We start from the raw sequence: 13,071 nt of genomic DNA on the forward strand, positions 1-13,071 counted from the left end.
AACTGGCAGCCCTGTTGTTCAGAGCTCGCGCTCTAACCAACTGAGCCATGTGGCTGCCCCCATTTTAGTCATTTTTAAGTGTATAGTTAGGTAACATTAAGTACATTCACATTTTTGTGCAGCCATACCCCACTGTACATTTCCAGAACTTTCTCATCATCTCATACAGAAGCTCTACCCATTAAACAATAATTCCCCCTCCTCTTAGCCCTTAGTAACCACTATTCTGCTTTGTCTCTATGTGTTGGACTATTCTAGTAACCTCAGAAAAGTAGAATCATATAGTATGTTGCCTTTTGTGTCTGGCTTATTTCACTTAGCATAATGTTTTCAAGGTTCATCCACATTGTAGCATATGTCAGAATTTCATTCCTTTTTAAGGCTAAATAGTATTCCATTGTATGGACATATCACATTTTGTTTATCCATTCATCTGTAGGTGGACAATTGAGTCGTTTCCACCTGCTAACTATTGTGAATAACACTGCTATAAATATTGGTGCCCAAATACCTGTTTGAGTTCCTGCTTTCAGTTCTTTTGTGTATTTACCCAGAAGTGGAATTGCTGGATCAGATGCTAATTTTGTGACACTGTCTGCACCATTTTACATCCCATCAGCAGTGCACAAAGGTTTCAGTTTCTTCACATGCACATCAACACTTGTTTTCTATTTTTTTAATAATAGCCATCATACTGGGTGTGAAGTGGTATCTTGTTGTTTTGATTTGCATTTCCCTAATTAGTGATGTTGAGCATTTTTCACGTGCTGATTAGTCATTTGTATATCTTTAGAGAAATGGCTATGCAAGTCCTTTGCCCATTTTTGAACTGGGTTGTTTGCTTTTGTTGTTTAGTTTTAAGAGTTCTTTATATATTTTCGATGTTAATCCCTGATCAGATAAGTGATTTGCAAATGTTTTCTTCTATTCTGAAGGTTGCCATTTTACTGTGTTGATTGTGTTCTTTGATGCACAAAAGTTTTTAATTTTTGTAGGTCCAATTTTCATATTTTTGCTTTCCTTGCTTCTGCTTTTGGTGTCATATTCAAGGAATCGTTGCCTCCAATATCACTATTTTTTCTTCTGAGAGTTTTATAATTTTACCTCTTACATTTAAGTCTTTGATCCATTTTGAGATAATCTTTGTACATGGTGTTAGGTAAGGGTGCGACTTCATTCTTTTGCACATGGATATGCAGTTTTCCTAGCACCAGGTGTTGAAAAGGCTGTCTTTTCCCCATTGAAATTTGAAGATCATTTGACCATATACGTAGGACTTATTTCTGGGCTCTCTATTCCATTGATCTACATGTCTGTCATTATGCCAGTACCACACTGTTTTGATTGCTGCAGCTGTGTAGTAAGTTTTGAAATCAGGAAGTGTGAGTCCTCCAACTTTGTTCTTTTTCAAGATTGTTTTGACATTGGAGTCTCCAGAGATTCCATATGAATTTTAGGATGGATTTTTTTATTTCTGCAAAAAACGTCATTGGTATTTTTATAGGAATTGCACTGAATCTATCTACAGATTGCTTTGGGTAATCTTGACAACTTAGTATTAAGTCTTCCAATCCCTGGACATAGGATGTCTTTCCATTTATTTATGTGTTCTTTAATTTCTTTCAGCACTGTTTTCAGTGTACAAGTCTTTTACTTCCATGACTATTTTAATTCCTAAGTATTTTATTCTTTTTGATGCTATTGTGAATTGAATTATTATTTTCTTAATTTCCTTTTGGATTATTCCTTGTAGTGTACAGAAATGTGGCTGATTTCTGCATGTTGAATTTGTGCTCTACTTTGCTGAATTCACTTATCAGTTCTAAGAGTTGTGTCTTGTGGTTTGTTTGCTTGCTTGTGGTGGAACCCATAAGGTTTTCTACATACAAGATCGTGTCATCTTGAACAAAGGTAATTTTACTCTTCCGTTCCAATCTGCATGTCTTTTCGTTCTTTTCCTTGCCTATTTGCTCTGGTTAGGACTTCCAGTACTGTGTTAAATAGAAGTTGTGAAAGTGGGCATCTTTGTCTTGTTCTTGATCTTAGAGAAAAACTTTGTCTTTCACCATTGACTTTGCTGTGGTCTTTTTCATATATGACTTTTATTTTGTAGAAGTTGTTTCCTTCTATTCCTAGTTTGTTGAGCGTTTACGAAGGTCAGACAATTAAGTTCACAAACTCATCCTAGAAAAAGTGCTACACACCTCATTGCTGAATATCACTACAGTCACCTTCGAAGTCCTCCCCTTGGGAAGCTATGCACTGACACCAGCCCCTAGTCCACCCTTCCAAGCAATTTTGGAACTATTTTTCTGTAATGGCCTTCAGAGCTGTCATCATATTACCCTGGATGTCCTGAATGTCATCAAAATGTCTTCCTGTCAATATTTCCTTTCTCTTTGAGTAAAGAAAGAAGTCATTGGGGGCCAGATCAGGTGAGTAGGGAGGGTGTTCTAATATTTATTTACTGGCTAAAAACTCCCTCAAAGACAGTGCCGTGTGAGCTGGTGCATTGTCATGATGCAAGAGCCTTGAATTGTTGGCAAAAAGCTCAGGTCGTCGAACTTTTTCACACAGTCTTTTCAGCACTTCCAAATAGTAAACTTGGTTAACTGTCCAGTTGGTACAAATTCATAATGAATAATCCCCCTGATATCAATAAAAGGTTAGCAACAGCGTTGCAACAAGTTCATGAACTTAATTGTCAGAACTCGTATATCACAAAACGGTGTAGAATGTTGTCAAATGCATTTTCTGTATTAATTGATGATTGTGTTTTTTTCCCCTTCATTCTGTTAATTTGCTGTATCACATTGATTGATTTTCATATATTGAACTATGCATGCTTTCCAGGAATAAATTCCACTTAATCATGGCGTATAATCCTTTTATTTTGCTGCTGAATTTGGTTTGCTGGTATTTTGTTGAGGATTTTTGCATCAATGTTCAAAAGGGATATTAGTCTGTAGTAGCTTTCCTGTAATGTCTTTGTCTGGCTTTGGTATCAGGACAATGCTGGCCTCATAGAATGAGATAGGTGGTGCTGCCTCTTCTTCAATTTTTGGAAAAGTTTGGGAATGGTTGACATTAGTCCTTTAAATGTTTGGTGTAATACACTAGTGAAGCCGTCAGGTCCAGGGTTTTCGTTTGTCAGGAGGTTTTTTTTCTTTTCTTTTTTTTTTTAAAGATTTTATTGGGGAAGGGGAACAGGACTTTGTTGGGGAACAGTGTATACTTCTAGGCCTTTTTTCCAAGTCAAGCTGTTGTCCTTTCAATCTTAGTTGTGGAGGGTGCCGTTCAGCTTCAAGTTGTTGTCCTTCCAGTCTTAGTTGTGGAGGGCGCAGCTCGGCTCCAGGTCCAGTTGCCATTTCTAGTTGCAGGGGGCACAGCCCACCTTGCGGGAGTCGAGGAATCGAAGTGGCAACCTTGTGGTTGAGAGCCCGCGCTCCAACCAACTGAGCCATCTGGGAGCTCAGCGGCAGCTCAGCTCAAGGTGCCGTGTTCAATCTTAGTTGCAGGGGGCGCTGCCCACCATCCCTTGTGGGAGTCGAGGAATTGAATTGGCAACCTTGTGGTTGAAAGGACGCACTCCAACCAACTGAGCCATCTGGGAGCTCAGCGGCAGCTCAGCTCAAGGTGCCATGTTCAATCTTAGTTGCAGGGGGCGAAGCCCACCAGAGCTCACCATCCCTTGCCGGACTCCAGGAGTTGAACCAGCAACCTTGTGGTTGAGAGCCCACTGGCCCATGTGGGAATCGAACCAGCAGCCTTCGGAGTTAGGAGCATGGAGCTCTAACTGCCTGAGCCACTGGGCCGGCCCTGTCAGGAGGTTTTTGATTACTGATTCAGTCTCCTTAATAGTTTTAGCCTTGACCTGATGCAGAACTTCTGTATTTCAACTCTGAGCCACATTGAAATCTCGTCTTCCATGTCACTTGATGTGTGGGCCAGAGCAGTATTCCAAAGTATGGAACATGTGTCTAGAACCTGAAGAGTCTTTCTCAGAATTATGCTTCCTTCTTGGTAGTGGTAGGTGTGAGATGCAATAATTTGTCCTTTATTCTCAAGGGAATATCCTGGCATGCCTAAATTGGACCCCTAAAACTTCACTGATATGCTTTGTAAGGTTTACCTCCAACACTCTTAAGCACGTGTATCTTACCAAGGGTCCTAATGCACTTGCCATTTCATATCTATCCACTCTGATTTAATGTGATATCATCAATAGTGAACAAATGTGATCTGTAGAATGGCCAGATCCTGGTCCCTCCGGACTGATTGGATAAAGAGCAGAAAAGTTAACAATGGTCCTAAAGAAAGACTACAACAAATAATGTTGTTCATCACGTGACTGAGAACTGCTTGTGGCTTTTTTAGGAATGGACAGGAATACCTTAGCTTAATCAGTAGCCACATACCACGTACCCAAGTCCAGGTTAATCTGCTCTAGCAAATATTACGTCTGACACAGTGCCTGCAATTGGGACCTACTTTGTACTAGTGTACTGGTACCCACCTGGTGTTGCATAGGTCATACTTGTGAGGGAAATGAGGGTCTGATGGAGACCTCCACCCCTGTATCCTTTAGGTCTTTATTTATCATCTTGGCTGGGGTGATGAGGGGCAGTTTCAGAGGCCTCTACTTGCCTTAACCCAGAAGCCAAGAAACCAATTTGGAGGTTTATCCAACTATCAAATGTGTTCATTCCAGATATTCATTTGGAGATGGGGGAAATGACCATAATTGGATCCAGTGGACCTATTGTGAGCTGGACCTGGGCCAAAATTTCATTTATTCCATGGTCCCCATAGCCCCAATCTTGTGATAATGCTGTGGGTCACCAGGTGTCAATGTGAACTCAGACCATATCTAGTCTTCTTTGGAATGCCTGTGTATTTCCTTTTGCCCCATGTACAATTACTTGAATAATTGGCCCTAGGCCCTTTGGGGAAGGATGGGGGGGTAAGGGGATTATTACTGTGTACATTTACTGTGGTGTCACCGGGTCCTACCTTCTGGGAGACCTAGTTCCTCCTTCAGGTAATAGTCCCTGGGTTTTAAAACTGGCTGAGATGTGGAAAATGGGTCAGAGATCATGATTTTTATGTGGGGCACAGCACTCAGCCTCTCTCCATCTTTGATTTATTTTAATTGTTTAAGCTATACCGTGTTGACCCATCTGTCTTGTTGCTGAGAACATTGTATCCTATAAATCATCTCCATATCACAGGCTCTGAAATCTCATTTTAGAGTTTAGAGTTTGCTTCCTTGCTCCATTTCTTTCCTTTGTTTTTTTTTTTTCCCCAAGATTTTTATTGGGGAAGGGGAGCAGGACTTTATTGGGGAACAGTGTGTATTTCCAGGACTTTTTTTCCAAGTCAAGTTGTTGTCCTTTCAATCTTAGTTGTGGAGGGTGCCGTTCAGCTTCAAGTTGTTGTCCTTTTAGTCTTAGTTGTGGATGGCGCAGCTCAGCTCCAGGTCCAGTTGCCGTTGCTAGTTGCAGGGGGCGCTGCCCACCATCCTTTGCGGGAGTCGAACCGGCAACCTTGTGGTTGAGAGGATGCACTCCAACCAACCGAGCCATCTGGGAGCTCAGCGGCAGCTCAGCTCAAGGTGCTGTGTTCAATCTTAGTTGCAGGGGCGCGCTGCCCACCATCCCTTGCGGGACTCGAACCGGCAACCTTGTGGTTGAGAGCCCACGCTCCAACCAACTGAGCCATCCGGGAGGCAGCTCAGCTCAAGGTGCCATGTTCAATCTTAGTTCAGGGAGCGCTGCCCACCATCCCTTGCAGGACTCGAGGAGTTGAACCAGCAACCTTGTGATTGAGAGCCCACTGGCCCATGTGGGAATCGAACTGGCAGCCTTCGGAGTTAGGAGCATGGAGCTCTAACCACCTGAGCCACCGGGCTGGCCCCCCTTGCTCCATTTCTGATATAACTGTCTTACGTTGGGTTCCCTGGGAAACAGAGGAGATTTACTTGCAGGAGATTTCTTGGGGAGTGCTCTCAGGAATAACTTCCTATGAGGGAATAAGGCAAGTCTGATTGGGCAGAGGTTGAACTGTGCTTTAGTTACACCCAGACTCAGCCAATACCACAGGGCGCTCTAAAGTTGGGAAGACCCTTCTGAAATATCTTGAATTGAGGCAAGGAGATTTGGCTTTCATATCCCTCATTAGCCAGGCACTGGGTGCAGGCTGTCCCTTAGGCATGTAATTAGGTAAGGCAGGCCCTCTCAACCCATGGCAGTTCTGGGGACAGATTGAGCTGTGAGCCATCAGTTTGCAATGTTGCTGGCAGTTGGGGGAATGAACCCATCAGTCGTGGGAGGAGAACCTGAGCAGTGTACCCCAGCATCTACTGCATTTCTAGAACTGAGAAATTCGTTTCTGGCCACTTCGCTCTGAATTACTAAATGTAAGTACCTGGTGTTTTAAAAATTAGAGCTGAGGTCTAGATAAATCCTATTCAATTTTAATTTGAGGCTATTTTAAAAAGTCAGAAGGGAGATCCTTCAAACAGAAAATTTTACTTACTGTGGACACAATGTGTGCTTACTCTCTATGAGAATTGCAGGGAGCTAGAAGACAAGAAAAAGATTCAGACTCTCTTGGCTCTTGTGGGAACAGACACTGGAGAAGTGACCTATTTTTACAAGGAGCCTCCCAACAAAGTAAGTAATATTTGGTACAGACAGCAGGGTAAACATGGCTTTTTCAGAATACAGGCTAGGGTCCAGAATCAGAGCAATTTTGGTGCTTGCTAAAGTTAGGAGAATTAGCTATCATACTCCCTCCTGTGTCTACCTGTTTACAAAGCATTTTCTATAATTACAAAGAGCTTTATGATTTTATTCTTTTTCTTCAAAATCCTTGGGAAGTAGCACTCTTTACCCATTTAACGACTTGGAAACCTAAAGCACAGAGGAATATGTGTTTTAGATGAGATGAGAGAGGAAAACGGGAGCAGACTTAATGTGGGAGCAAGTTTCAATACTCAGGTTTCTTTTGTAATCTTCATTTATACCGATTACAAAAGTAATGCAGGGTCTTTGTTAAAAACAAACACACAGAATTCTACCCTAAAAGTAGTGGCTCCCATAATCTGTATTCCAAAGATAAAGTTCTTTTTCCATCCATATAGAAATATTTATATGTGTATATATGATTTCATTTTTTCACTTCTATGAACAGTGCCTCAGTGAGCATGTATATTTACATGTGTATACTTCGGTGTTTCCAGCACTTTCCTAAAGACCCTTGTCAGAGACCCCTTTTTTAAAGCAGGTATTGCTAAATTACCCTGAAGTTTTACTTTTTTAGTTTAAATCACCAATCCTGGGTTTTATCCAATTTGTTACTTTGTCTCCTTTGTCTCATATGTATGACGTTCTCATATGATTTTGTCAGTTTTGACCATTTCATTTATGAATCGTGTTTGATCCGTGGAACTAAAGCTAAAAAGTTACATTTACAAGAAGGCTATTTCTATACCTTCTTTTTGCTTTTTCAGGTCACCATTCTCCAAAAGACTATGAAGGCTGTAGGTATATGTGAACAGAATGAATCGTCAGCTGTCAGAGCAGGTACCAAGCATATTATAAATTCTCATTGATTCAGAATTCAAAAACTGCAAATTAGAAACTTTTTCTTACTGTACAGTGATAATGAATGGTAGTCTAAGATCTTACTGACCTTTTTTAAAACCTTTCCATGATGTTTTAATAGAGTAGAAATAAATATATAATTAACATGCTTACGGTGATAAGTCATGAAACAAAATTTGGACAGCGCTGGAATCACAAAATATTACTTAGCCTCTCTAAGTCTCAGTCATTTTCTCACTCTCTTTTAATGGAAATCCCAATTTCCTCCCTCCCTTCCTCCCTCCCTCCCTTTCTTTCTACTGATATGTAATTGACACATAATACTATATTAGTTTCAAGTGTACAACATAATGATTTGATATTTGTATATATCGTGTTTTCCCAAAAATAAGACCTAGTCAGATCATCAACTTTAATGCGTCTTTTGGAGCAAAAGTTAATATAAGACCTGGTCTTATTTCACTATGATACAAGACCCAGTCTTATCTATCATAAGACCGGGTCTTATATTAATTTTTGCTCCAAAAGACGCATTAGAGCTGATGGTCCAGCTAGGTCTTATTTTTGGGGAAACACGGTAGTAGGAAGTGATCACCATGATAAAGTCTAGTTACCATCTATCACTACACATAGTTTTAATTTTTTTTTCTTGTGATGAGAACTTTTAAGATCTACTCTCTTAGCATGAGCTTCTTGAATTATCCAAGGAAATACATTTTGTTCCATGCAATTTTAGTGTTGCTTATTTGTAAAATAATTTTGTCTTTTAAAAATTGGGTGATAACATCATAACCAAAATGTTTAGGTTTAGTTTTTCTTATTCCTTACCCTTTCTGATTAAATAAGACTGCAAAGAAAATAGATACGACTCCAAAGGAAAATTTAGTAGTTTATTCTTCAGAAAGATGGATATTATTATCCAGGTGACATCCTAGCAGAGTTCCCTTATTGAAAAATTAAGCACTGGAATTATTGTATGTTTTCCTTTTTCTTCCTTTCCTTCTCTTATAGATAAATGAAAATGAAGTCTGCAAAGGTAATGCTGATACTCGAATATCAGAAAGAAAAGCTAAGTAAAGGTCTTCATTTTTTTTTCTCTTTTAGATTGTAAAGTAAGCAAAAGAAAACCAGCAGTGAGAGAGAAGGAAGAAAGTTCTGAGCAATACCAAAGAGATATACAAACACTGATCCTACAGGTAAAGAATTTATTTTGTCAGACCAAAACAGTTTCTGTCCAACTGGTTGTGGAAGGTTGTGTGACATACCTTCATTAGCGTATAAGTATCTCCTTGTACACGTTACATCTAGGCATCATGTAATTAAAATTGAGAATATTCCTAATTTATAGCAGATTATATTTTACAACCATTATTCTGTATTCAACCATTCTAGAGATGCTATTCTGAACCTTCAGTTCATCCCGCTTATATGCTATGCCCTAGGCAACAAAACCATCATACAGTAAGAATTCCCTTTGTGGTTGGCCTGGGGGATAAATAGACTTGCAGCTGTCTGTGCTAATAGATCAACCTTTAGGGGTATATCAGTTTATTTAGTGCATATGTTCTAAGGAAGTAATGAATCACCCTCTTACCACTTGGTAATTGTGTGTCATTTGCAACCATGATCTTTCATCTCATTGCCCTCAAGTTCCTGTCATTCTCAGGAGGCTCTGTTGATTTAAATGACAGGTTGTACGTGTAGCCAGTATCTCCATTTGGAGTCATGATAGCCAGACTCAGAGAAGGAAGTTACATTATACTCACTTTGTTCCACTCTTTAAATTAAAAACGAAAAGAGTCATTCTATTTCTATGCAAGTCAGGAGTCTTAAAAGTGAGACAGTCCTGAAAGTCCAAAAAGGGCTGTCGGGAAGAGGTGAGAGTCTTGGGGTGGGGAAACGGATTTTCTAGCTGTCTCTGTGTGATGTCGGTGCTTCGCTGCGTGTGAGCAGTCTTTTCTTGTGTCGCCTAACCTCATTTGTGACACTAAATGAAGAACATAGTTGAGGCTTTTCTTCTATTTGTTTTGCTGCTGTGCTTTTGTTTGTTTGTGGGTTTTTGGTTTGTTTTTAAATTTTTCTGGAGAAAGGCTCACTTGTAGAGTTAAGAAATGAGTGGAAGCGAGGCAGGACTGGACACTTCCCCCGTGGCCTATCTAGGTGGAAGCACTGCAGGCTCAGCTGGAAGAACAGACCAGACTTTCTAAAGAGCAAGTTGAAGGGCTTATGGAGGACAGACGGATTCGCCTTGAGGAAATACAAGTTCATCACCAGAGAAATCAGGACAGAATCAAAGAGCTTACCAAAAAGTGAGTGTTCAAGAAAGCTATATGGGGGCGGACGGGTGGCTCAGTTGGTTAGAGCGCGAGCTCTGGGCAACAGGGCTGCCAGTTCGATTTCCACATGGGCCAGCGAGCTGCGCTCTCTGCAACTAGGATGAAGTCAATGGGCTGCCGCTCAGCTCCCGGGTGGCCAAGATAGCTCAGTTGGTTGGAGTGCGGGCTCTCAACCATAAGGTTGCCGGTTAGACTCCCGCAAGGGATGGTGGGCTGTGCCCCCTGCAACTAACAACAGCGACTGGACCTGGAGCTGAGCTGCGCCCTCCACAACTAAGACTAAAAGGACAACCTGACTTGGATGGAGCTGATAAGTCCTGGGAAAAAGTCCCGGAAATACACACTGTTCCCCAATAAAATCCGGTTCCCCTTCCCCAATAAAATCTTTAAAAAATAAAAAATAAAGCTGTACGTAACAGATTCAAAAAATTTTCTGAGTGGCTTAAAAGTTAACAGTTCCGCACTTTTAGCAGCACAGGATCATGAAACTGAAAGGGACCTTGCAAAAACTGTCCTCATCAGACACCCCTGCCTCTGTGTAGGTGGGTATCCAGACTTTTCTAGGAATGCTGTTGACTGTTTCCTTGAAGAGCTGGTGGGTATTTCACATACTCTATTAAACCCATTTTAGTGTTTAGTTTGATCACTGATTCAGAAATGTTCTTTTATCCACTGATATCTTATCTGACTCAATATAATGAGACTCTTTTTTGTTTTCCCCTTCTGCCTTCTCCCCCAACTCCAGTTCAAGCCGTTGTTTCTCAGTCTAGTTGTGTAGGACACAGCTCCCTGGCCCATGCTGGTATCATGAGCCTTGCGCTCCCCCTGGCCGAGGCAGTTGGTCACTGGTCAGCTGCTCATAGCAGCTCATGGCAGCTCTTGGCTGCTCACGTTGGCTGCCAGCCGCTCACGGTGGCACACGGCAGCACATAGCAGACCATGGCAGTTGCCGGCCACTCACGGTGGCACACGGTGCTCACAGCAGCCCATGGCGGCTCACGCCAACCTCCGGCTGCTCATGGCAGCCCAGCTCCAGGGAGAGCTGTTGTTCACAATCTTAGTTGTAGAGGGCGCAGCTCACTGGCCAGTGTGGGAATAGAACTGGTTACCTCAGCATTAGGAGCACAGCGCTCCAACCACCTGAGCTACCGGGACCCTTTTCTTTTATTTGGCCTTTCATTAGTATGGAAAAATATGACTTTATATACTTGTACAAAAAAAAACACAAACTCTCTGTACTCAGCTTTGGTTCCTTACCTACCTGCCTTCCCTCACCTTTCTGCAGTATTATTTCATTCCCACCATTTTACTAAGCATGCCCTTTGTAAGGTCATCAGTGACTTCTTAATTTCTCTGACCAGTTACCTCTTTACAGTTCTCATTATATATAATTAGTATCTTTCTGTGCATTTGACACCTGATCACTCCCTCTTTGAAATTAATCTCCCTGGATTTCTGCAGCACCTGTCTTTTTTGGTTCTTCTCCCTATCTAACCCGCCTCAGCCTTTTGTCTGGCTCCAGTGGCCAGACCTGTGCTGTGACATCTTCGGTTGAATATGTTTGAACACCTCAAATTAGCAAGATTGAGACCAAACTGTTTCTCTGTCCCAACAAGCACTCCTTCCGCCCTCTCAAACCTACTACTTCATTGTTTTCCTCATTTAGTTTAATGATATCACATCCATCCAATTTCCCAAGCTTGAAACCTCAGAATTATCTTCAACTCGCCACTCTTATTCCCTAATTCCAAACCCTATCAAGTGTAACCCTGAGAAGCCTCTCAAATCCATTCTCTGCCCTCTCACTCTTACTATATTGGTTCAACTGATATTCTTATTTAAATTGTTGCAATAATGTAAGTGTTCTTCCTATCTCTGTTCCCTCTTAGTAGTCCTCCTCATTGTTACGAGGTAGGTCCTCCATTAGGACTTATCAGCTGGTGAGAAACATTTGATAGCTCCCTGTTTGGCTTACGATAAAGTCCTGATACCTTAGCATGCATTGTCACCTGGCACCAAGTTAACCTTTCAGTCTCACCTCGTTTTCTGTCACTGTAGTTCACTTTGTCCTTCAGCCAAACTAGTAAAATCTGTTGTTTATGGAACACTTGGTATGTGGCAGGTACCTTGTTATGCAATGTCACCCCTTCTCTGAAGACTTCCCCGGGCAGAATTTTTTCTTCCTCCACATTCCCATAAAGATTAGCACTATGATGGCACTTATCACCATCTACTGTAATTATGTCCTTGTTCCCCCTCCCCCCCTAGCCTAAGGGAACAATATTTTTTTGTCACAGTAATTTGTAATTTTATATTTGTCTTCCAGAATATTAGTAACCATCCTAGTTTAGCATCATCTGCATATCTGAGTACATGATCAGTTCTTTCTATTACATCATCCTAAGGATATTGAATGGCATGAAATCCAAAACCATTAATGACTGACCTTTCAGTGTCACTTTCAAACCAGTTGTACATTAACAAGACCATGCTTTCCCAGTTTGTAATTGAGAACATAATGTCAGATAGAATAAAATAACTCATTGAAAGTAAGAAATAGCCTTGTGGTAATTGAATCAATCTCTCCTTTATACACACATACATATACCTGATATATACATACATACATATATATGAGTGTGTGTGTATATAAATAATTTTATATATACACACACACACACACACACACACACGGGGTTTTTTTCCCATCTGCTGACAGTTACTCTCCTTTGTACCTAGCATTATGCTATCATTTTCCCCTTATGTGTGTACTCTATTACTCATGAAAATAACTAAGTGGATCTGACATTTGTTCAGTGGAAAATTACAGTGATTGCCTCACAGTACTTAATACTCTTTGCAAACAAGCAGTTTGATTATTTGAGACAGTATTTTTCTAAGTGTTGTTAAACTGATGGGTTGTTTACTTCTAGGGATATTCTTAGTTGAAGGTAGAAACATTATTTGTCTATTCCTAAATCTCAGTCGTCAGCAGGAATCTATTTAGTACCCTGTACATGTCCAGTAATTGCTGCTATCCTTGACAGTCTGATGGTTGCAGGGCAGAAATGAATGATACATAAGTGTACACTTTCACTCAGGTTGATAAACACGCATGTCGACCGTTA

The 13,071-nt window shown here is 40.9% G+C and overlaps 1 protein-coding gene across 3 annotated transcripts in view; it reads left to right on the forward strand.

The window, feature by feature from the left end:
• Nucleotides 1-13,071, forward strand: part of CCDC77 (coiled-coil domain containing 77) — a 29,523-nt gene that overhangs the window by 10,539 nt on the left and 5,913 nt on the right. For all 3 annotated transcript variants that reach the window (XM_019711335.3, XM_019711336.3, XM_088801551.1), the window contains exons 5-8: nt 6,578-6,674; nt 7,514-7,586; nt 8,712-8,803; nt 9,768-9,916. In XM_019711335.3, the coding sequence (XP_019566894.2) occupies nt 6,578-6,674; nt 7,514-7,586; nt 8,712-8,803; nt 9,768-9,916 (411 nt within the window). The remainder of the gene's footprint in view (nt 1-6,577; nt 6,675-7,513; nt 7,587-8,711; nt 8,804-9,767; nt 9,917-13,071) is intronic.

The sequence above is a fragment of the Rhinolophus sinicus genome, chromosome 1 (assembly GCF_057876585.1).
Source record: "Rhinolophus sinicus isolate RSI-liver-muscle chromosome 1, RSI-T2T, whole genome shotgun sequence".
Classification (NCBI taxonomy): Eukaryota; Metazoa; Chordata; class Mammalia; order Chiroptera; family Rhinolophidae; genus Rhinolophus; species Rhinolophus sinicus.